This window comes from Paraphaeosphaeria sporulosa (assembly GCF_001642045.1).
Source record: "Paraphaeosphaeria sporulosa strain AP3s5-JAC2a unplaced genomic scaffold CC84scaffold_2, whole genome shotgun sequence".
Taxonomy (NCBI): domain Eukaryota; kingdom Fungi; phylum Ascomycota; class Dothideomycetes; order Pleosporales; family Didymosphaeriaceae; genus Paraphaeosphaeria; species Paraphaeosphaeria sporulosa.
Genome location: NW_017253361.1, coordinates 2,206,376 through 2,230,041, shown reverse-complemented (window position 1 = coordinate 2,230,041; position 23,666 = coordinate 2,206,376). Strand labels below are relative to the sequence as shown.

General features: G+C 52.1%; 7 protein-coding genes across 7 annotated transcripts; 3 read left to right on the top strand and 4 right to left on the bottom strand.

Annotated features, from left to right (window-relative positions):
• Positions 1–44: 44 nt before the first annotated feature.
• Positions 45–8,223, top strand: CC84DRAFT_1111897 (cell morphogenesis protein-like protein). The gene is made up of 3 exons (XM_018175298.1): positions 45–162; positions 335–5,529; positions 5,576–8,223. Exons 1-3 carry the CDS (start codon positions 159–161, stop codon positions 8,042–8,044), a joined length of 7,668 nt encoding a protein of 2,555 aa, XP_018040388.1. The 5' UTR covers positions 45–158; the 3' UTR covers positions 8,045–8,223.
• Positions 8,224–8,359: 136 nt separating this feature from the next.
• CC84DRAFT_1172501 (uncharacterized protein) lies at positions 8,360–8,776 on the bottom strand (the record flags this gene model as incomplete). The annotated part of the gene is made up of 1 exon (XM_018179985.1): positions 8,360–8,776. The coding sequence occupies one exon, from the start codon at positions 8,774–8,776 to the stop codon at positions 8,360–8,362; it is 417 nt and encodes a 138-aa protein (XP_018040387.1).
• A 2,257-nt stretch (positions 8,777–11,033) lies between these two features.
• CC84DRAFT_460178 (uncharacterized protein) lies at positions 11,034–12,328 on the bottom strand. Its single transcript, XM_018186368.1, has 2 exons — positions 11,903–12,328; positions 11,034–11,787 (listed from the first exon to the last, which is right to left on the bottom strand). The coding sequence occupies exons 1-2, from the start codon at positions 12,156–12,158 to the stop codon at positions 11,207–11,209; spliced, it is 837 nt and encodes a 278-aa protein (XP_018040386.1). The 5' UTR covers positions 12,159–12,328; the 3' UTR covers positions 11,034–11,206.
• Positions 12,329–13,015: 687 nt separating this feature from the next.
• On the top strand, positions 13,016–16,922 carry CC84DRAFT_1138152 (uncharacterized protein). The gene is made up of 2 exons (XM_018176183.1): positions 13,016–15,442; positions 15,493–16,922. The coding sequence occupies exons 1-2, from the start codon at positions 13,322–13,324 to the stop codon at positions 16,912–16,914; spliced, it is 3,543 nt and encodes a 1,180-aa protein (XP_018040385.1). The 5' UTR covers positions 13,016–13,321; the 3' UTR covers positions 16,915–16,922.
• Positions 16,923–18,412: 1,490 nt separating this feature from the next.
• Positions 18,413–19,207, bottom strand: CC84DRAFT_1236073 (uncharacterized protein; the record flags this gene model as incomplete). Its single annotated transcript, XM_018183873.1, has 3 exons — positions 18,413–18,634; positions 18,704–19,113; positions 19,161–19,207. The coding sequence occupies 3 exons, from the start codon at positions 19,205–19,207 to the stop codon at positions 18,489–18,491; spliced, it is 603 nt and encodes a 200-aa protein (XP_018040384.1). The 3' UTR covers positions 18,413–18,488.
• A 367-nt stretch (positions 19,208–19,574) lies between these two features.
• CC84DRAFT_1161027 (ribosomal protein S12) lies at positions 19,575–20,683 on the bottom strand. The gene is made up of 3 exons (XM_018177637.1): positions 20,168–20,683; positions 20,005–20,105; positions 19,575–19,957 (listed from the first exon to the last, which is right to left on the bottom strand). The coding sequence occupies exons 1-3, from the start codon at positions 20,559–20,561 to the stop codon at positions 19,892–19,894; spliced, it is 561 nt and encodes a 186-aa protein (XP_018040383.1). The 5' UTR covers positions 20,562–20,683; the 3' UTR covers positions 19,575–19,891.
• A 155-nt stretch (positions 20,684–20,838) lies between these two features.
• Positions 20,839–22,057, top strand: CC84DRAFT_460088 (uncharacterized protein). Its single transcript, XM_018186367.1, has one exon. The coding sequence runs from the start codon at positions 20,966–20,968 to the stop codon at positions 21,875–21,877; it is 912 nt and encodes a 303-aa protein (XP_018040382.1). The 5' UTR covers positions 20,839–20,965; the 3' UTR covers positions 21,878–22,057.
• The last annotated feature ends 1,609 nt before the right edge of the window (positions 22,058–23,666 follow it).

Below are 23,666 nucleotides of genomic sequence, written 5' to 3'. Positions count from 1 at the left end.
CCTACCTCTGGCGCTTTGTCTGGCATGCACAGTGACCGACCGAATGACAAACACCCAGGACCTCTCGTCGCCCTCCTCCCGTCCCCAGCGCTCGGCCCAGAGCCCCCTCCGGCCGCACTGCAGTGCCCCCAGATGAGGATCCGAAGCGGCCGGCGGCAATGTGTGAGTGGCCCTTCCTCTGCGCCGTTTCAGTGCATGCTTCAGGACGAGAGCCCGTCTGCCGCGAGCCGCAGCAGAAGCGCGGTTGGGCTGCACGTCGGAGTTTATATCAACACCAGCCTTCTGCCTACCCTCTCCTTCCCTGTGCCTGGCTGACCCCTGTGATCTCTTGCAGCTGCTCCATCCCCGCTGGCGCAAGGCCGTCCACCCGCTGGGAACTCGCCGCACCACATAGAGGGGCCCAGCATCCCCTCCCGTGAGCCCTCGGTGACACGGGGGCGAGCGCTGACAGCATCCTCGCGCATCCTCTCGCCGCGCTCGCAGACGCCTGTCCTCACCCCCAGCAGCAACTCGAGCCCCGACCGAAGCCTCGAGCGCAAGGCCTCGCTGCCGTATGCCCACAACCGCCAGACCTCCATCGTGCATGGCATCCAGCACTCGCGCAACACGAGCTTCGTCAATTCGCCGGCCACCAGCCCGCTGAGCCCCCAAGTCATCGCCGCCCAGGGCCCCTCGCTCGATGGAACCGCCATGTCGCAGGAGACGATAGCCGAAGCCTTCGCGGCCAAGGGCGCACCAGCACCCGCCGCCAACGGCCATGGCCATGCGCCCACCGGCTCCGTGGCAACCGACGCGAGTGTATCCCACCGGAGGCCGGAGCGCGCACAGAGTGCGAGGTCGCGGAAGGGCGGGCACCACCACCACCGCTCGCAGTCTCGCCATCAGGCCCAGCACGAGCTCAAGACGGTCGGCGAGTACGCCCTGCACCACCTCTTCAACTCCTTCATCCCCCAGGCAGACCTGAAGATAAGCCAGTGCATGTCAGACCACGGCCAGCCGGAAGCCAGGGTGGAGCGAATATGCGGTCCGGGAGTCGACCCCAACTTTGACCAGCTCATATGGGCTCTGGGCCACATTGCCAAGAACAAACCCAAGTCGCTGATCGACACCATCATGATCTGGCGGAAAGGGAAGAGCGAGGATGCCACCCAGCTGCGCATCAAGCTCGCCAACGCCCGTCAGGCAGTTTCGCTCCCGCAGTCAGTGCTCCCCCGCCGCAACACGGAGCCTCTTCAGCTCGGCGATCCCCATGCTGCTGCCGCTGCCGCAACAAGTCCGGAATATATGCTTGCGCTGCAGCAGACTGTAGCTCAGGCCGAACAGCGTTCGACCGTTTCTACGTATATACTATGCCGGGTACTAATTCAGATCATCAACCAAACGACGTTGGACTCTCTGACCCTCGACATGGCTGAACGCCTCCTGAGCCTTTTCTACAACCAGTTGAATACCGTGGACCCGGAACAAGCGGAGGAGTCGTCGGTGCACAAAGCTAACTGGGTCATCTACAGCCAACTTTTGGGGGAATTGAGCGAATTGATCTTTCATAGTGTGCAAGAGAAATTTGTTGCGGATCTAAAAGGCATCGACTCCCAGTACACGCAGTACTCCATCAAGAATCAGTCCAGTAGAGAGGTCGAAGCCAAGGGCGCACTCCTCGTCCGAGGGATGCGGTACCTACGCGTGAAAACAACGCCCGTGGATCTATGGGACCGCACATGCGAATTTATGTTCTCATTGGCGAAGTTGTTCGCCAATGCCCACGGCCAGACAATCAAATACGCATATTGCCAAGTGCTCCGAGATCTTCTTCTCCGAATTGCATCGGAAACCATGCCGCAGTTCAGTACGCCTAGATGGAAAAGCGTCATCGACATACTTAAATCGAGAGCATCGCTACTTCTGAGCAAACCCAAACACTGGCAAGAGGCGTTTCCACTCATGTGTGCCATACTTTGCGTATCACCGGCTGACACCTTTGCGGCTCAGTGGTTACCGCTTGCTTTGTCAACACAACCAAGGTTGAAAGAGCGTGCAACGAGAGCCGTTGCTCTAAAAGGAATATGCCAGCTGGTTTGGAGCTACCTCTACAGGGCTGCCCCCGATCCTGCGAATGTTGCTATGCGAAAGTTGGAGGACATCATCCGTATGGTATATCAACCTGGCAAGCGATCGTACCTGTCAACAGAACCTGCCATTGCGGAGCCTTTTATCCAACTGACCCGTATCATTGGTTTCAAGTTCCAAGATGTCTGTTTTAGGGCCATAATCTTCCCGCTGCTCAATGCAGAAACATTCACTTCTGGGCGGGACTTACGCGTTGAAAATTTGGACCCCGACCGCATGGTCATCGGCATCCGATCTTTCCTTGCCATTATGACGGATCTCGAGAACGCGAGCGAGATTCAACATCCACCTTTCCCCAGCCCGTTCGCACCAGAAACCAACGCTTCTACTACAACAAACCATCCACAGCCAATCGTCAGCCCACACCCTCTGCAGCATCCAGCAATGAGGTCACTGCTTCCAACTAAGGAGGAACGCCTCTCCCGCCCCGTGAACTTTTCTGGGTTCCCTGAAATAGCCAAAGAATATTATGTTCGATTCTGTAAGATTCTAGGCGACATCACGATCATCTGCGATAATGCGTTCGGTGGGCAAGCAGTACTAGACGAGAAATTCTCCCTTCAAACACCAAAGACACCCATGTCTGAAGCTTTTAGCTTCGCTCGAAGAGAGGACCAGACCCCCACCGATCCGCGACAAGGGTTTTATGACCTTTTGCACGTGGCTGTCCAGGCTTTGCCTCGCTGCCTGTCACCTCACATCCCGTTCAGTTCTCTTGTTAATCTCTTATGTACAGGGACAGCTCATGTCCATGGCAACATCGCGACCTCATCTGCGCAATCTCTCAAGTCTATCGCTCGTCAATCCTTTGCCCAACAAGTCACGATTGCGTTCGCACGGTTCATCTTTACTTTCGATGATCGTTATTCCACCATGTCCGATGGCGGTATGCTTGGCCCAGGCCATATTGAAAGAACGCTCAAACTCTATGTTGAGCTGCTCGAGATATGGATTGAAGAGATCAAAGAGAAAACCCGCAAAGCGGCTTTAGACACCCCTGATGACGGTATGGGAAACAGAGGCATCCATTTGGACTTGTCATCAGTTTGGGCACACGTCGATGAAGTTGAATCTCACGGTCTTTTCTTCCTGTGTTCACCGTCCCGCCGAGTAAGAGCTTACGCTGTAACTGTACTACGCCTCATAACAGAGTTCGATACCGCACTCGGAGGCTCCAATACCAGAATCATCCGCGTGATGGAGGGAAGCCCACAAAAGGTTATGGATATCAGCGACGAAAAGCTTTCTCTTGCGGAACGGACCCGTCTGCAGCGAGGTATGCGCAAGAGCAACGTTCAGAGTACACTTGTGGAGCTTTGCAGCAGCGATGTACCCTACGACTCAACGCTCTGGTTCAAGGTCTTTCCCAATCTTGTGCGCATCAGTTTTGAGGTCTGTCCTTTTGCAGTCACCCTAACGCGCGACATTGTTTGCGCTCGCCTGTCCCAGATGCATCGAACTTTGATCTCGATAACTGAAGGCCCGAAAGCCAGTCCCTATGCATCTTTCGATTCTGCTATGAACAAAGCTGCCAATCGCATGCCATCGACGGCCCCAGAGATCTTTGTCGAGCAATGGAAGCTTTATTTGATTTTCGCATTCACAACATTGACCAACCTCGGCGTTAACAACCAGTCCGTAGCAAGTGCATCTGCACAGCACTCGAGGAAAAGTTCCAAGTCATCACAAAAGAGCTCCAATAAGGTCTATACGGCAAGCGAACTATTTGCACGGGTGCTACCGTTTCTTGCCTCCGATAGTTCTGCGGTGCGCGACGCTACCGTCGTTGGGCTGGGCTCGATCAATATCAACTTATACCGTACCTTACTGGAGTCATTGCATGGTCAAGCGGCAGCTTGCGCCGAAGAAGCAAAGACAAGGCTGGGATCGCACACTCGAACCATCAGCAGCCCTCGGCGCAATCGACGGACAGACCACTTGAGAACGGAACTCACTCATGTCTACAAGCTGACCTCGCAATTCCTGAAGCTACCAGAAGCTTACAACGATGACTGGATTCTCAACAACCTTGTCAACTATACTAAAGACCTTCGAATCTTCCTCAGCGACGCAGAAGTGCAGAACGAGTGGGGCTTCCAGAAACTGCGTACTCACTACTGTGGCCTAGTAGAAGTCCTCTTTGAAGGAATTAACAAGACGCCTGATCCCTTGCAGTGGATGCCTTTCCAGGCTCGAAAGGCAGCTTTTACGCTGATGGAGGATTGGTGCGGCTACTCAGCCAACCAGCCACAAATCCGACAGCGAGAAGAAAACATGAGGCGATCTATGCTCGACCGTGAGGCTGACATGAGCAGCAAAGGCATTGCCACTGCTGCCATGGAAATCGAAAAACGAGATCTTCGTACAGCCGCCCTCAGCGCAATGGCTACCCTTTGCGGCGGTCCCATCAGCATCACGACAGATAGCAAAGTCGTTCTTCAGTTTGATGTCCGGCGCATGCTCTCATGGATTGACGGTATCTTTGAGACACCCAGCGACAGGACTCATGCAATTGGTCGGAGGGCATTGACCAATCTGATCCTTCATAATCGCGAACATCCATATCTCCTCGAGCGCGCCATCGAGATGTGCTACATTTCAAAATCCTCCAAGGCACTTGAAAGTTATTTCGAGGTTGTGACGCAAGTACTCACACAACGAGAAGATTACACTTTGCCGTACTGGAAAGTGCTTAGTGCGGGTCTCTACACCCTCGGTCACGAGAACAACGAGCTGCGTATGAAATCAGCGCGCCTGCTGCGAACGCTGGAAGCTCGCGAACAGAAGAACTCAAAACTTCAAGATCTTGACATTAGTATATCCGACAAAACCATCGCCGTTTACAAACTTGCCCAGTTCGAAGTCTCCCGACGGCTCGCACATCAACACGCAGAGCTCGCGTTCATGGTCTTCTCACAGTTCTCGTACTATTTCAAGGAGCTGCAGCCCGATCACCAACGTAACATGGTAGCAGCTATGCTTCCATGGATTCAAAGTGTGGAGTTGCAGCTGAATCCCGACGGTGGCCCTACAGCGAGCTCGTACATGCTTTTGGTCAATCTTTTCGAGATTACCGTTCGTTGCAGTAGCGCTCTACACAATGAGATCCAGGCTCTCTGGCAAGCCTTAGCCGCGGGCTCCGGGGGCAATGTACAACTGATCCTTAACTTCATCATCAACCTCTGCCTTGATAAACGCGAACAAAATTTCGTCGACTATTCCAAACAAATTGTGGTGCACCTGGCCGGGACAGGTGCGAAAGTTGTTGAGGCTCTGCTACTTCAGATCAACCCTCGCTCTATGGTACATGAAAAACGAGAGCCTAGCCCTCCTCCTCCGGATGCGATCAACCTTCCCTACCTTGCGGACCTTGGCGCCCTGCTGCCTACGAGCAACAAGCAGGTGAGTGAAAACAAACCCACAATCATACGGCACTAACATTTCGTAGTCCGGATTCTCCCTTGGTCAGGTGTGTCTGATACTACTTGTTGACCTTATGGTCTCGCCCCTGCAGCTTGGCAGCGAACACCTGCCACTTCTCCTCCAAGTGGTGCTGGTGCTCTGGGACCATTATACTCCTGTCGTTCAGGATCAAGCCCGGGAAATGCTCGTCCATCTCATCCACGAGCTCGTCATATCTAAGATTGAAGATGACAATACTGTCGGTATAGACAAGAGTGCTATTGAAGAGTTCATTGAGAACGTACGACAGCACGACTCTAAAATTGTCTGGAATTACGACGACAAAAATGGCAAAGACTCCGAGGACTCTGGTAACAAGGTGCCTGATTCGATGACGCACGTTGCGAACGAAGTCATGCGTTTCTTTTCATTCACAAACCCTGGGCTCCGCGAAGCATGGGGAAAAGTGGCGCTGAATTGGGCGACTTCCTGCCCTGTTCGTCACTTGGCCTGTCGGTCTTTCCAGCTGTTTCGGTGCATTCTAAGTACACTGGATCAGGCAATGCTCTCCGATATGCTGGCACGACTTTCTAATACTATCTCGGATGACGAGAGCGACATTCAAACGTTTTCGATGGAAATTCTCACGACCCTCCGAGCAATCATCGAAGCCCTTCAACCAGAAGACCTGCTCAAATACCCTCAGCTTTTTTGGACCACATGTGCATGCCTGGACACCATACATGAAGGGGAGTTTATGGAGAGCATGCTGATGCTGGACAAGTTCTTGGATAAGGTCGACTTGAGCAACCCCGATGTTCTGGTCTTTTTGAAGAAAAGTCGTCCCCCGAAATGGGAAGGGGACTTTGAGGGCCTCTTTCAGCTTGTCTTCAAAGGTGTACGTTCGAGTCTGTGCTTGGATCGATCTTTGCGCCTGCTCGAACGGCTTGTGATCCTACCTTCCAGTGAGCTTGTAGGGGATGAGAGTCGTCTCACATTTGCTGTTCTCGCAAACTTGCCGCGATTCTTGCGTGCTTTCGAAGAACCGGGCAAAGATCCTGCAGTCCGAGACAGCGCAGAAGTCCTTGCACAAGTGGCGCTCGAGCATCAGGTTGATGACCTTGCATCATCTCTATCCGCTTTTGCCAGGAAAATCTCGCGGCAAGGCGATCAGTTCTTGAGGCAAGTGTTGGACGCAATTGTTGAGTACTACTTTCCTCAGTTGGAATTCAGCAGTCTCGTCTTCCTTTTGGGGCTTCTGTCCAACAAGCTCGATTGGTTCAAGATCAACACGATGCAAGTGCTCACTCTATTAATCAAGAAGATCGAGATGCGAAAGCCGGAAATCGCCCACCGGGGCCCGGATGTTATCTCGCCTCTGTTACGTCTCCTTCAAACCGACCTGTGTGGCTATGCCCTACAAGTGCTGGACTCGGTCATAGACGTAACAGGCGGACCTCAACCGCCAAACCTAGAGAGAGCTCATATCCGCATGAGTATGGCAGGGTCAAATACCAGCAGAGCGTTCAAAAAGCAGTTTGGCACAACACAGTCACTTTACGGCATTCCTGAGGAGACTGGCTGGTCGATTCCAGTGCCCGCACACCATTCACATCTTACTCGCACCAATGTGCATGCAGTGTTCTACACTTGCAGTAACCTTGACGCCGAGACTGCTGCAGACGTTGCAACACCGAAAATCGAGTTCCGCCAGGATGAATTCCCATTCAGCCCCGTATCAGACTACCGCACTGCGACAATGACATCTGAAGACACACGCGGGGAAAGCCACATTGGCGAGTTGGTGATGAAGTTGGACAGTCTAGATGATTTCTTCGAAGACGATGATGAAAACGAAATTTTGACCGATCTACCAGACAGCTCGATCTTCGGAACCAATCGCTATGGAAACGGACTGTACCCACATAGCTCACAAGACGTCCGAGAGAATCTCTACGACCAGCAGACTGCGCCCATTCTGCACAAGTCTCTCACCCGAAACGGCAGTGTGAGCTCTTTCCAGTTCGGCTCTTCAGACGTCAAACTTTCTCCAGCGCGTGATCCGGGCGTGATGAATCCCGGAGCATTCAGCTCGTTCACATCTGGCCAACATCATCTTCCACCCGCCCCACCTGGACGTCCAGGGCTACACTCGCGTTCAGTTACGTCACCCTCAGCGCCGAATCAAACGCAGCGGCTGTCTCCCGCTCTTTCCTCCTCAGCATTTGATGATCACGGTGAACCATTTTCCGACGATGATTTAGCCGTCGGACGCTCCATCTCTGCGAGCGCTAGTACAGAGAAACTCAGTATCGAGACGGTGATTGGAGGGCTAAAGCAAGACACAAGAAGCAAGATCCGAAGTGGGATGAGAAGGCTTACGGGGAGCAGCAGCGACAACCGAGAAAAAGAACGGATGCGAGAAGCGGTGAAACAGGCGCTGCAAAAGAGTCCACAGGTACCCAAGGTGCCAGATATCTATCTGGTACAGAATCCGAAGAGCGCCGACCCGTAATGCGACATGTGCATGGGCAAAGCAATTGGAGTCTCGGGTAATGATAGATGTACGTGTAGGTACGAGAAATATGCTGGCTTTGGGATTTATGTGGGGCATGTGTTTTGGGGGTTTCGGTTCAGATGGTTGCATGCGCGGAGATACCAACACTCTTTCGAGATACCACTTTTAATGATATGAGCGTTCAAAGATTTCAAAGAGGCCAGGAGTTCTTTTTGATGTTGACAATGTTCATGTTATTACAGTACAGAACAGTGAGGCAATCCGCAACTTCGAGAGCCTGGGCTGTTTATGGAGTAGCGGGTTGCGCTGCTTTCATCCACCCGCCTTCGACTCACAACTATGCCTTATACGAAGCTTTTGAATTCCCAATTGAGCAACGAAGAAACGCGAGGAATTGTCGCTATATTGGTTTTCGCGTGATTCTTGAGTGTCTGCCTTGCAGTTGGCCTCAAATTCCTCCTGGCTGCACGCTTTGCAAACAGCGTGCACATCTTGCATGGCAAATGGCAGTTCGGTGTAACGCATGTCACTTAGCAAGTCGAACAACGGGACGTTTACCGTTGCACCAATGCTCTTCGCCTCAGCATTCTGGCCCACAACGTCCAGCGTACGAAGAGCTTCTAGGACCGTTGTGATTGGAGTCGTGTTCTTACGTCCAAGCTGCGGAGACCAAGACGAAGCGGGAACGTGACAGGTAGCACCAAATTGGGTTCGAAGTTCCTCGCCCATGTTTACTCAGGCCGTAGCAGTGGCTCGAACAGTCCTTGTATCTCTGACCCATCGGTGTCGTCCCGATTTATGCATATCTCCATCGCAGAAAGCGCCGCGTCGCACGGCCGCACGCCCACCTCGAATAAACCCGCTTCCAAATACGTAGAAAGTGTTTGAAGTAATCCAACTCCATGCGTGATCCTCCTATAAAAACTTTCTACAATTTCGCGTGCCACACAAGGGCCTAACGCCGCGAAGTTCAGGGTAATGTCTAAGGCCTGACAACAGGATTGAACGCCTTGTAGCGATTCAATGTAGTGTTTCGTTCGCATGGCGAGGTCTCGTGTGAGTATGGGTGTGGTTTCTTCATCAAGCACGAAGTAGTAGGTTTTGCAACGCAGCCCTGCGGAGAGGCGGTCGTGGAAGGCTGAAGTGAAGGCATGGAGGTTGTGCTGTGTATTATTGAGTGTGGGAAGCAGTGCAGACCGGTTGGTTTATCTTTTGCATTTGAATAGTGTCGTGCTTAGACAGATTGCCCACAGCAAAGTAAAGAAGAGTAGAGGAAAGTGAGTTGATTCTTCCAGAGACAGGGAAGGATTTTTTGATGCCTAGGTGCACTTGAGAAGCTGGCCATACTTTGCTACCCTCCCCCGCTGCTCGTGCTCAAGTGGAATGTTCTACCCGCGAGGCGCTTTGTGAAATGTGCCCTCATGGAGGCACGAGGTACACAGCCTCACCGTTTGGGACAACGATGAGAAAAGTGGCAAGAAAGTCTGATAATCCAGATACCCTAGTCAGCCACGAGCCCTCTTTTATGTTAGCATTATACCTTGGTACAAACAGTGTTCGATATCACCAGTTGACCGTAAACACACAATAAAGTTGCCGATACATTATATATCATAGGCCATGCGCTTTCGTGGTCAACCTCTTCTAATCATTGTGAAACTTTATTCAGATTGCGATACGATCTGAAGATTTCAGACACCGCAGTGCGACCCAGTCCGGCGCTGCATTTCACTTGAGGAAGTTTGTGCTCGTGATCTATTTACGAGACATCCCCGCAACGCCCCGGGTTCCCTTCGACATGCAGATGCTTATAATCACATATGAAGATTTCGAGACATGGCAAGCTGAGACACATGCACTACCACTGCTTAATCTGGGATGGATCCCAACTCTCTGAACTTCACGTCACTGTTTAGCTAGGTAGAGCCCCAGGTACTTGGGCTTCAAATGATTACAGGCTATTTCTTACTGATACACTACTGTCTCATTAGCTTACCAGAGCAATATAGGACAATTGCATATTGTCATCGAGCCCGGGTGTAGTGCAGATCTCCCGAGGGTTCACGAGGGCGGTGAGAGCTAGCTTGGCTTTCGCGGGTAAGCATTTCTACAACATGAGCAAGCACTTCCTATCAGCTGCTTTACTCGGTTTCATGCCACATATCGGTTGTAAACTTGAAGTGTAGTGTCAATGCTCATTTGCTTTTGGCTCGATTGGTACTCACCCGCTGGGATACAATAGAAGCCTACGCCTTCCGTCCGGACTCGGGTGCGGGCGGCTTTGATAAAGGTGATTGATCCCCGATGGAAAAACTTATCCCGGGTGAGGGCTTCATATTCAGCTACTGTTGTGATTCTGGTGATGGTGGCTTTGCGCTTTGCTTTGAGTTTTTGGAGAACTTCACGAAGTCTAGAGTTCCTATCGTCGTTCCAAACGAAACCTATTTGTTTTCTATCCTCCCCAATACTCTTACATTGTCCGTGGTTATCATCCGTGACGTGCTTGCTATATTTTTCAAATTCGAGGAACCACACTTTGTCAGGGGTTCCGTCCGATGTCTCTAACGGACTGAGATCTTTTTTGTGGTCATCCCAGTTGTAAACAACGGTAAAGAAATTCTTTCGATCCAGCGACGTGACAAATTCTGAATCGTTGTCTTCCTTTTGAGGGGATGAAATTGGTCTTCCATGATTTGCCAGGCCGTCTGTGATATACGTGAGGGAGCAGGCCATTATCTCATCATAGATGTCGACCAGATATGCAGAGCCCTATCTATAATCTAAGCAATTGGGTATGTACAGTCATGTATCCCCTTTCAATATGAATCAACCTTCACGAACAAAGCACAACAAGCGAAGGTCAACAGTGAATCCTGACTCATTTCAAGATCCCAGAAGATCAGTGGCTGAGGGTGAGCGTGATAAGTGAAGTCAACGCTTGTTTATTGAAGATCACTGGAATACCGAGACAACGTTGTCTTCAATGTTGATGAGTATCAGAGGGTCGAACAAGCCTTTCATTTACCACTACGTGAAGCCCTTTCAGTGATCCAGTTATCATTTTGTGGGTCATAGCTGTATCAATGATAGAGTTGATCCCGTGTTACATTTTATGCCTGCGACGACGTTTAAGACTGCTTTAACAGGGACTTCGCGTCATCATAGCTGGGAAGCTCTCTTCTTCTGATCCTCAAAATCCTCGCCCTCCACGTTATCGATGCCCTCCTTGACAAGTCGCTTGATTGCCCCAACAGTGTCTTCGTCGCCATCAAGAACGTCGATATATCCCTTTGCACCCTCCGTATCTAAGACAGCGACCACCGTCTCTGCGACCGTAGCGCGGCTAGTGTCACCACGAGAGGGTATTCTTCCGACGGTGACGCCACCAGCCGGCTTATCAGTCAAAGTTCCTGGTCTCAAACTAATTCCAGCAAAGCGCTCATTCTCGGGCACGCCCTTTTTCGCTTCTGCGTCGAATCGCTCTTTCGCAAGCACCGTCAAGACTTCGTCGGCAGCGACCTTGGCCTTGTAATAATGCGGCAAGATCTCATTGTTCACTTTTTGCGCTGCTTCCCAATCCGCATCCGTCCACCAAGGGGCGCGGTTGCGGCGGGATGCTATGTAGGACACAGTAAGGAACTTCTTGATGCTGGGAGCGTGAATGCTGGCTTTGGTGAACGCAACAGCGGCGTCCTGGTCCACGGCCTTGGTTCGAGAGGGGCCACCTCGGCCGCCAGCACCTGCATTGAGTCAGCGGACCGTCTGCATCGAACAAGAGTCAAAGGAATGAGTTCCTTTCACGCGACGCCGCTGTGGCCCTGGCAAGCTGGAACTCGAGATCACGGAAAGACTGACCAGCACTCCAGACAACCCAGTCGGGTTTCACCTGGTCCAATATTTTCTGAGCGTCGCTCTCTGTCTGCACGTCTTCGACGCTGCTAACTAGGACGCTGAGCTTGCCCGGCTGACCTTGACCAAGCTTCTCAATAGCAGCTGTCTGGTCTGCTGAACGGATCATGCTCGTAACATTCCATGACCGTGCAAGTAGAAGAGGCGTCAGGAGCTGGGCGATCTTGCCGTGGCCACCGATGAGGAGGACGTTGTGGGCCATAATGTAGAAAGACGACGTGCAATGTGAACAAAAGATCTAGAGATGAAGCTATGCGCTGCAGGTATGAAACTATCAGTTCCGAGTTGTAGCGGCGCGCTGTATGTAAAATTATTAAAGCTTGGTAGCAATGCGTGATGGAAATGGTGTGCTCGTCAATCACCTCGGCGGTGACGTAACTTTCGGAGGACGTAACCGGGCCGATTGTGGATTAATAACCACTATACACTATTACTTCTCTGAATACTGTATACCCAAGCCTCCCGGAACACCCAGCGTACCGGAAAAATATCCTCTTTGAAGCCTTTTGTAGATACTTCCCCACACTTGTAGAACTAAAAATGGCGCATTTGTATCAGGCAGCCCGTACTTCCTTCTCCTCAACGGAAGACTAAGTCAGAAATACTCGGCAAGGGAAGGGTGATGAGATATGAGGTTATCGAGACTACACAAGCGAAGCGTGCTAAGAAGAAGGCTACCACAGAAGCCAAAGGCAAGCAAGAACACGGTTGAAAATCGAACCGCTCTGCGAACCGCGACAGATGAGTCTTCAGAGGCAATAGAGTCAGCCGGATGGAGAAGACGAGTGCAGCAGCTCCCTACAGAGCCCCAGTGGCACCTATATATGAAGTAGTGGAAGTTAGCATGGCGCGATCAGAAGCATAGGTCTTACATATGGTTACACCTGGCCTCGGCGAAACCAGTTTCCCCATATGCTTGCTGACTAAGATAACCTTGCTGCGCCACACTATTGGTCTCGCGATGTGCAGCTAGCCGCTCTCCACAGCCTAGATGCTTTGCACCCTCCTACTAGTAACTAGACTAGTGGCAGATAAGCGCAGCGTTTCTACACTTTTGCAACGTTACATGTAACTTTTCAGTAGCGTCTTCCTAAGGCGGTCGCTAATCTGAATACTCAGTACTCGAATCAACGCCAGACGAGCAATAGATGTTGCTCCGTTCAGCTAGGCTGCCACCCTGAGACCCCGCCGCCATCGGGTCCTACCGCTCCCCACTCCGCTCTACGCACGAACATGCGCCTTTTACGACGCCACAGTGAGAATGATTACAGTCTCACTCGTTTCATTGACGGGGCCATACCTCCTTATGCCATACTCTCTCACAGATGAGGTCAAGATAACGAAGAGGTGACCTTGGAAGATATAATGAACGGAACGGGAAAGAGTAAGACTGGCTATAGAAAGATCCAGCTCTGCGCGGAACAGGCTGTTCGCGATGGTCTGGAGTATTTCTGGGTCGATACATGCTGCATTGATAAGGAAGACTATGCCGAACTCGCGCACGCTATCAACTCCATGTTTCGCTGGTACCGTGATGCAGCTCGATGCTATGTGTACTTATCGGACGTCTCGAAGGCCCCGTCAAACAGCGAGGATAGGACCGATCCACCGCTATGGGAATTTGAGTTCCGAAAGAGCGAGTGGTTCAGCCGCGGGTGGACGCTTCAAGAGTTGCTTGCGCCCAGTATGGTCGAGTTCTTTTCGTGCCACTGGGAAAAGATTGGCGACAAGGCATCGCTGAAGCGGCAGATCCGGGAGATAACTGGAATCCCGGATTCTGCGCTGCAAGGCACGCGTCTATCCTCTTTTAGCGACTATGAGCGATTTTCATGGATGGAGCGCCGCCAGACGAAGAAAGCAGTCGATAGAGCGTACGCTCTGCTGGGTATTTTCGACGTCAATATGATGCTCAACTACGATGAAGGAGTCGAGAGTGCATTCAGGCGGCTCCAGGACCAGATTGACAAGCTGAAGCGCTGCCTACAAGACTTGCGGCTCACCGACCCGCGGCATGATAAGAAGCGCATTGAAGACACCAAGGGCGGCTTGTTCAAGGACGCGTACCGTTGGATCCTCCAGAATCCTAAATTTGGCCAATGGCGCGACAACCAGCAGAATCGTCTGCTATGGATCAAGGGCGATCCTGGCAAGGGAAAGACGATGCTACTCTGTGGCATTGTCGACGATTTAGAGGAGCACATGGCTTTAACAACTCTTATTGCTTACTTTTTCTGTCAGGCCACAGACTCGCGCATTAACAGTGCCACAGCCGTGCTGCGTGGCTTGTTGTACTTGCTTGTTGACCAGCAGCCTTCGCTGGTCTCTCATATCCAGGCCAAGCATGACCGCGCAGGCCGAGAACTCTTCGAAGACGCAAATGCATGGGTTGCTCTACGCGAGATCTTCACGAATATTCTGCAAGACCCCAGTATACAGCGCACGCACTTAATTGTTGATGCGCTCGACGAATGTGTGGTAGACCGCGACCTACTGTTAGACTTTATTATCGAGCAATCTTCTGCATCGTCCCGCGTCAAATGGATCATATCTAGCCGTAATTGGCCAGAAATCGAGCAGCAGCTTGCGACGGTGGGGCATGGGGTGGGACTGAGCCTTGAGGTAAACGCGGAATCTGTATCTACCGCCGTCGACATATTCATTCAACAGAAGGTGATTCACCTATCGCAGAGAAACAAGTACGACGACACAACGAAGAAAGTAGTGCAGCACCATCTATCTTCGAATGCAGATGGCATTTTCCTTTGGGTAGCGTTGGTGTGCCAGGGCCTCAAAGCCGTCCCGAAGCGGCATGTTCGAAAGAAGCTAAGCGCCTTTCCCGCTGGGCTTGACTCGCTGTACGAACAGATGGTGCAACACATAGTCGACTCAGACGATGCCGAACTTTGCAAAGAAATACTAGCCGTAGCCGCTATTACATATCGGCCGCTTACGCTACAAGAGATAGTTACGCTTGTGGAGCAATTCGAAGATACGGCAGATGACCCCGAATCTGTACAAGACATTATTAGACGCTGCGGCTCATTTCTTACCACGCGAGAGAGCATTGTCTACTTCGTGCACCAGTCCGCAAAAGACTTTCTAATCGAGAAGGCTGCCAACACTATTTTCCCGTCTGGCAGGGATAGCGCGCACTATGCAGTTTTTTCCAGGTCCCTCCAGATTTTGTCCAACTCACTTCAACGAGACATGTACAGCCTAGGTGCGCCTGGGTGTACTATCGAGCAGGTCCTACGGCCAGATCCCGATCCATTAGAAAAAACACGCTACTCGACCATTTACTGGGTGGATCATCTGCAGAGCTCCAATTCTCTCGCTACCACAGGACACCTTACTGAGCTACAGGAAGGAGGACTCGTTGACAAATTCCTCCGACGGAAATACCTCTATTGGATGGAGGCGCTCAGCCTTAGCAAGAGCATCCCAAAGGGAGTAGCATCAATGGCAGCACTTGAAGCTCTCATATATGTAATGTCTGAAGTGCTATCCTATATATAGAGAAGGCTAACATCACCTAGAAACAAACAGGCACTCCTATATTGCTCAATCTAGTCAAAGATGCGCGTAGGTTTATCATGTATCACAAAGGGGCGATAGAGGCGGCGCCTCTTCAAGTATATGTGTCAGCTCTAATGTTTAGCCCTAAGAACAGTTTAGTCCGGAGATTATTCGAAAAGGAAGCACCGCCATGGATCTCAATAAAACCGCTAATGGGAGAGAACTGGAGCGCATGCCTGCAGACGCTTGAGGGCCATAGCAGTGGGATCTACTCGGTGGCCTTCTCCCCGAACTCGAGGCAGCTGGCGTCGGGGTCAGTTGACAGGACAGTTAAGGTCTGGGACGTAGGCAGTGGTGCGTGCCTGCAGACGCTTGAGGGTCATAGCAATTCGATCCACTCGGTGGCCTTTTCTCCCAATTCGAGGTGGCTGGCGTCGGCGTCGGATGACATGACAGTCAAGGTCTGGGACGTAGGCACCGGTGCGTGCCTACAGACGCTTGAGGGCCATAGCTATTCGATCTACTCGGTGGCCTTCTCTCCTGACTCAAGGTGGCTGGCGTCGGCGTCGTATGACAAGACAATTAAGGTCTGGGACCTGGGCAGTGGCGCGTGCCTACAGACGCTTGAGGGCCATAGCTATTCGATCTACTCGGTGGCCTTCTCTCCTGACTCAAGGTGGCTGGCGTCGGCGTCGGATGACATGACAGTCAAGGTCTGGGACGTAGGCAGCGGCGCGTGCCTACAGACGCTTAAGGGCCATAGCGGTGGGGTCCTGTCGGTGGCCTTCTCTCCCAACTCGAGGTGGCTGTCGTCGGCGTCAGATGACATGACAGTCAAGGTCTGGGACGTAGGCAGTGGCGCGTGCCTGCAGACGCTTGAGGGCCATAGGGGTGGGGTCCACTCGGTGGCCTTCTCTCCCGACTCAAGGTGGCTGGCGTCGGCGTCGGATGACATGACAGTCAAGGTCTGGGACGTAGGCAGCGGCGCGTGCCTGCAGACGCTTGAGGGCCATAGTGGTTGGGTCTATTCGGTGGCCTTCTCTCCCAACTCGAGGTGGCTTGCGTCGGCGTCGTATGACAAGACAATCAAGATCTGGGACGTGGGCAGCGGCGCGTGCCTGCAGACGCTCGATATCGGCTGTTCACTTCAGACCCTGTCTTTCAATGCTTCTAGCTCTGGCCTTTTGACCAACATCGGTGTTATTAATCTCGATTTACTACCATCATCAAACACCACCACTAACCCAGAGCCTAAATCCCCGATGTACCAAGCCACTACACTAAGCCCAGATAAAATATGGATAACACACGACTCACATAATATAATCTGGCTACCTTCAGACTACCGACCTTGCTGTTCAGCTGTATTGGGGAATATGATCGGTATAGGTGTAGGGACCGGAAGGGTATGGATGTGTAATGTTGAGATAAATAATCACTAGAATTTCCCAGCACTAATAGTTGAGAAATAAAGACTTGGTTTTCCTTCTCTCTTATTCATTATTCTCTTTATCTGTGAGGGGTCCAGGGAAAGGCACGGATATATACCTAACTAATCTACTACGCCGAATCTTTGAGACGTTCTATAAGTTTAAGGTCACGTTAGCTTCGCTACGACTTATAAGGAAGCGGGTAGGGGAGTTTAGAAAGCAGCTTATTACTGCATTATAAGCGTTATTTAGGCCCTAATGTTAATAAGTCAATCAGTCTTGATGTTCCGCTTCGCAGGGCTGGCAGCTGAGGAACTTAGAAGATTACGTGCTATAAGCCATGGCCCAAGCGCTAAGAGAAGGGAAAAATATGGTGCTAAGGCACGTGCGTGTGTGTATTTTAATCAGTGTTGGAGTGGCTGGCTGTTTTCCAATGTACTGAGCAGGAGCGGCAATTTGTATGGACTACGCGCCATCTATAGCCTTATGGCCAGGAGTGACCTTATATGACCAGTACCGGGTTCTTGACTTAGTGGAGAAGGGCTAAGGTAGTCTATGGTCATCGCGTACAGTTCAGCTCAGACCTTCAAGATCATAGCTGCGTAAAGGTACCGCAGATCACGATATCGTTGCAATCTATCATCTCCCCGACAAGGTAATCCAGCACTTGAGATAGTATATAAATGACATCCCAGCTAAAAAGAATCACTTTTTAAAACAGCTTTGTTAGGACCAAAATGTCAACCAGCAGACCCCGCCCCTTTCTCTGCGAAAAACCAATGTTCTCGTGTCGCTGTCGCGCGCAGATACTCAACTGAAACGTTGGTCGTTGGTATTATGCTTACTGTACTTCTTAGAACTACAATGCGCTAAATCGATGCTGCCGCTGCAACCTTCCCGGAAGGTGTGTGACAAAAGACACCAGGGGGTGGTTTTGCGGAGAAGGGCACGGGTATCAGTGCGACGTAATGGTTCCGCGACCCCAGGGTTGCGGCTGGCCCGCGCGGCGGCTCCCATGTTCTCAACTGGCATGGCGGACTCATCAGGGCAGGCAGTACATCTGCGAAGACCACTTCGTAGAATGTCATGTACGCCTGGGTGACCTATCGTTTCGAACATTCCCCCTGCCGTTCGCATTTCTTGATAATCCTACCGCGTCTTCATTCACGTCGTTAGGTGCTAACAATCAGTGGATCGATTTAGTCCGGTTTCTACGGTCTTAGACAATGCGGATGTTGTCTTGGACAGGGACTGCTCCATCTGTCGAGCTCTCAAACTCGTGTGACGTCGCCTCAGAGAGTGCGGACATGAACTATGCGGGGAGTGCCTGCGGAAACAGATGCGCAGCGACCTGCGGATCAATTTCCTGTGTCCTTTCGATCGGAGGCCGCTATTTGATTTTCTTCTCTAGTAAGGGTGCGCATCTGAAAAGGAGGAAATCCTGCCCAGATGTATGAATATTACTGATCATGAATTCAGATAGCCCCTAAGCAATTGTCGCTAGTGTTGTATAACAGCCAGACCGGTGTAAGCTTCGTCTTCAGTTTACCACATATTTCATCTTCTCAAGAATCCTTTTGCCCAGTCTAGTCTCGTTTCCGCACCGCTGCCGTCTCCGTAACCCACTGCGTCCCACAACTCCCATCGCACCTCCCCTTGCACGTCCTATTCTCTGTAACCGTAGGAGTTGTCTCGCACCCTGCGACCACACCACCAGGTACCGTAGTTGTGCCTACCCCACACATCAGTCTTCTCCGCACCCTGGTTGGCGTAGTGAGTGTAGCACCGGGACGCGACTTACTCAAGTAAACACAGTCTGGCGACGGACAGCTCAAGTCATCTTCTGGACAGTGCCCTTTAAGGGTCGTGGTGCTTGTGTAGCAGGAACTGGTAGATTGCGGAATGGTGACCGTAGGCGCAAGCTGGGACCACGAAGGCGGCAAACACCTTCCTGATCCAAGCGTGCGTGTAGACGATATAGTCAGGCAGTCTAGGGAGCACGCAGTTTTACATGGGAGCAGGGAAGTCACGGTCGGTGTGGACGTGCATTCGGCATTATAGCCTGGAATCGTGGTGGTGGTATATGTCACGCAGGGTAGTTCCCAGCAAGGACCCTGGGGATCGAGAGGCACGCAGGCGGGATTGGAAGGGTAGGTTGTTGCTGTGTAGCAGGGGCAAGATCTGGAGCTTGCGATCAGAGCGTTGGTCGTGCTTAGGGTCATTAGTTGTGGTTTTCGTGATGGAAGAGGGGGTCGAACCTCGCGAGGAAAAGGGCCAGCGAGATGATGTGAGACATCAGTGCCATCGTGCTTTGGGCGGATGAGAAAGCGCGGTCTCGGTCCTCGAGGGCACCAGAGTGATCTGGTCGTCTTTATGGCCAATTCTGCGCTTCTGACTCTGGACGCCTAAAGCCCCCCAATTAATTGGTCAATACATGTGATATAGTTTGTGTCTTCGAATTGAGCGTTCAGTGTGCGTATGCGACCCAAGTGGTATGCCACTGTTGCATCGGATCCGTCAACACGAGGACTTGAACATAGCCTAAATGCAGGGCAACTGCCAACATACTGCAGCCCACAACGGTCATGTTGTATGCCTCTCCGGTCTTGGCTTACAGGAGTAGCAGTATTGTAGCAGTGTGTCACCACAGATACGAAAAATCGATACATCTCGCGTCTCCCTCACTATTTGAATCGTAGCGGCGGTGATTAGGGATGTTATGGAAACTGTTTTGTGCCTGGGCCTGTGTAGTGCTCCTCGTACAGTATGAGAGCCTACCAGCTCGTCGGAGACAGATTACGAACCCTAGTGCAATAGGGTGCCGTATCTCAGTTCTTCAGACATGGATGCGCTCTTCACAGCGCTACAGTTCTGAAATGATATGCCCACAAAGTGAACCTGGTGTGCAAAATGGTCTGCCTTGACCGAACGCCATGCATGCTAGATATGGTACAGGTGTTTACATAACTTTACAACAGCCGATGCCTTCTTATGCCGCCTTCGGTTTCTTGGTCCCATACTTTGATCTCGATGTGATACGGTTTCCGACACCTCCCTGAGTTGTGTTAGCGAAGGTCTTTCCAGAGCGTTGTTGGGCCTTACGAGATCCAGTGCTCCTCTGACCAGATGGTATTTCACACCAGGGCAATCCTGCGCCCTGCCACCTCGCACCATGACGACCGAATGCTGCTGCACGTTGTGACCTGATGTCCTCGTCAGCCTCCCGGGTCTCATCCCCCACTGCATTCCCACCAGAAAAACACACCTTCTCCTGGAATGTATGCCGTGATGACCTTGCCACTGCTCAACCTGACCCTCGCAATCTTCCTCTCTCCCGAGTTGGGCTTCTTGGGCTTCGTCGTGCCGACCTTCAGGCACACACCCTTCAATTCCGGCCGGCCGGCCAGCTGTGGCGATCGAAGCTTTCGGGCTCTTTGTTGTGTCCGTCCAATTCGCAGGACCTGGATCAAGGTGCACTTGTGCGCGCGCGAGGCGGGAAGGGGCCCGAAGCCCGGCGACTTGGGGAGGCGGCTGGCGATGGAGGGTCGAAGAGGCGGTCCGGGCGCGAGCGACGCCCTGAAGAGAACGGACGGCCGCACGAGGCGGCGAAGGAATTGTACGGGCATGGCGGCGGCGACGTGGGCGAGGATGCTGCGCATCGTCGCAAAGTTTGGGGAAGCTGCAGGCGGGTGGCTTGGCAGCCTGGTCAGTGCGGCGGACCTTCGTCGCTCTTCCGTCCCAAGTCCTTTGGCTGCCGAGCTACTGAATTCGACGTGTACAGCCGCTCGTGCGCGTCGGCAATGGCCATGAGCAGGCAGGCATAGTGCATTTGGAAAAGCCCATCGGGCGTACATCCGCAACTGCCCTCGGCATGCGTGATTGCTGCGCGCTCCTTCCAGGCATCAACATTGATCATGTCGAGTCCGAGTTCCCTCAGCTTGAAATCGCTCACTTGTGCTTTGCGCCGCACTTCCGCCCAGCTCAGACAGCCACGAACGTTCCATAGGCACCTGGCATTGAGGCTTCTGTACTCCAACGACCCTTATCCCGACGCCTCTCGGCGATGATGCCAGGACCATCATGGCCAACGTCTGCGCTCCACAATGCAGACCTGCTGTACAAACTGCCTAGAGAGCTTCGAGACAAAGTGTACGTCGACGTCTTGAACGCCGATTGTCCTGTAGGACTCACTGAAGACCTGTTGCCGCACATCCCACCCATCCTGCGAGGAAATCCCGACTTGCTTCCCGAGGCCTTGGAAATGCTCACCAAAACACAAACTTTTACCTGGGACTTCGACGACCCACGAATATACCCACTCGTTTGGACACGCGAATGCGTACAACCCTACGACGTCCGCCACCTTGACATTACATGTTCCGAGTACATGGAACATTTCGGTCTTGACGGTTTGGAGGAGCATGAGAACATGTATCGGGACTCAGTTCCTCGAGTTCTCTGGGAAAGATTGATGCAATTTCCACGCCTACAAAACCTCACAATCTACATGCAGAAAAACATGGAACCCAAGGCGCTCAACACGTTGGATTTTGGTCCCGTGCTGTACAACTTGCGCGCCAAGCTTTCGAAAATCAACATCAAGTTCTTTTTGTCATTTGATGAAATGCTCCTCGGTTTATGGAATGGCCCGATGGAGAGCGACGATGATCTCTCCGCAGATGTGTCACCCTACCAACCCATGGGATTTGTCAACATGAGCGACCTGATCGCACCTCCCAATGCCGAAGATGTCGCATACGTACAAGAATACCTACCTGAATACATGAACACAGGAAGGATGCCACATAGTCGACGCATCAGCACGGGACTAATCGACGAATCACCAGCAAGTCGTCGTGCATTGGCGCAACACTATGCGGTCACGGAACCCGCTTTACTGCGATGTCTAATGCGCGACCACTTTGAAATATATAGAAAACGACAAGACCGCGTCCCAGAGGAAGAGAGCACTTGAATAATGAGGAAAATCATCAAGAGAGCAGATTGAAAGCCGAGGGTAACATTGTTGGGTTTTGTAGATTCAATACATGGAACGCGGACCCATTCTCTATGCCGCTCGAACAGAATCCGCGAAATCAAAACCACGATTTCCATCGCAGACCTCCACATGGTTGAAGCTCAAATCCGCTTAATTCCTTGCAACAAGTCCTTGCAATGCCAATGGTATATTTTTATCCGCTCTCTTCCGCATACTCCTCACCATTATCAGTACAACATTGGTTATGTCGGTCCTGCCAAGCCATGACCTCCTTCTTCTCCTGTTCATCTACCTCGCGAATGAGTCCTTCGCGTAATCGTACAGCTCAATATTCCAATGTCCAAACGTCGCTGTCGTTGTGTCGTCATCATGCCATGCATCCAGTGTAATATCCCATCCGCATATATCCACTCCAGTGCCATATCGACCCCAGCTGTCGTTCACCCGGCATCCAGTGCCATGACGACCCCATCTGTCGTCCTCTCCCACTCCCATCCGATGTACCCATCCGCCACGATGCCGAGTATGCAGCCGATAAGAGCTGGTCCAGGAAATAGGATCCTAGCTGACGTTACTGTCGGTGACGATGTTGTCGCGTACAGCTTGTCTCCTGATCCAGCTGAGACGGTCGCACATCGGCAACGGGCATGGTATGGAACAAGCAAACGAAAAACACCAATGAAAGTAAGCAGACCTGGGGAAAATCAAACACAGGCCGGAAAAAGAGATCAAGGTCTCGAGGCTGAGCGCACGCGACATCGGTATGTCCCCAACTCGTGGTGAAGGGGTGCCAGGCCGCGCGCGAACGCAATTTCCCAAGCAACAACGACAGGAATTGGTCCTGGACAGAATTCAATCCATGACACAACGTGAACCGGATTGCGAACCAATGGACGTTTGAAGAGACGTGATGCCGGTATATCCCCATATCACGGTGTAGCGTCTCTTGTAAGCTGGCAAACAAACCGCAAGGCCCCTGGGACGGGTTTCGACCATTGGCCATGGGCAACAAATCGAGAGGTCCCTCGGAAGAGATTCCGTCCTCTTCTTTGAGACCACTCAACCGCCACTGTTTTCTTCATTTTTCTTTTTCTTTCTTTTCCGACATCCTTTCCAGGCCATCAGGGAGCCGTCTCGGTGCTGTTTAATCCAGGTCTCTGCGCCCTTGACCGACCCCCATGTTGAGCCGTTCTTGGTATCTTACGACATAACCAGAATCCTGGCGTAAAGAGAGATGAGAAGAAGGAGCCAAGGTGCAGGGAATCTGCTAGTAGCCGCGCTGGCGGTGTTGTGGATGCTGTGGTCACCCATGCCGGGCTTACCCACGCCAGGCCTGTTCCCGTTGCCAGCACTGCCCGCTGAGGACATTGGTGAGCTTGTTGTCGCCAGCGTCGAAGTTGGCACGAGAGATGCAGAAAAAGTGACAGACCCGGTTCCGGAGGGCAGTGAACTGATCGGCATTATACCAGGACCATAGGGCCGCGGACTAATGGACACTACTGTCGCCGAAGGGATATGCGTTGAAGGGGTTGTTGATGCCGCGGGTCCCAAGACAGAGGACTTTCCTTCATGAGCAACTGAAGGTGACGCCGAAAGGGTTTCGCCTTTCCCAAAAGGAGGTGGGAGATCTGGTCGGGGAGGCGGACCATACAACCAACCCGTTGGAGATACCGCACTTGACGAGACCGTAGGCGTGTTCTGTGCTGGTCTCGGCTGCGTTGCCACAGGTGCTGTAATCGAAGGCAAAGTCGGGACCGGAACGGGT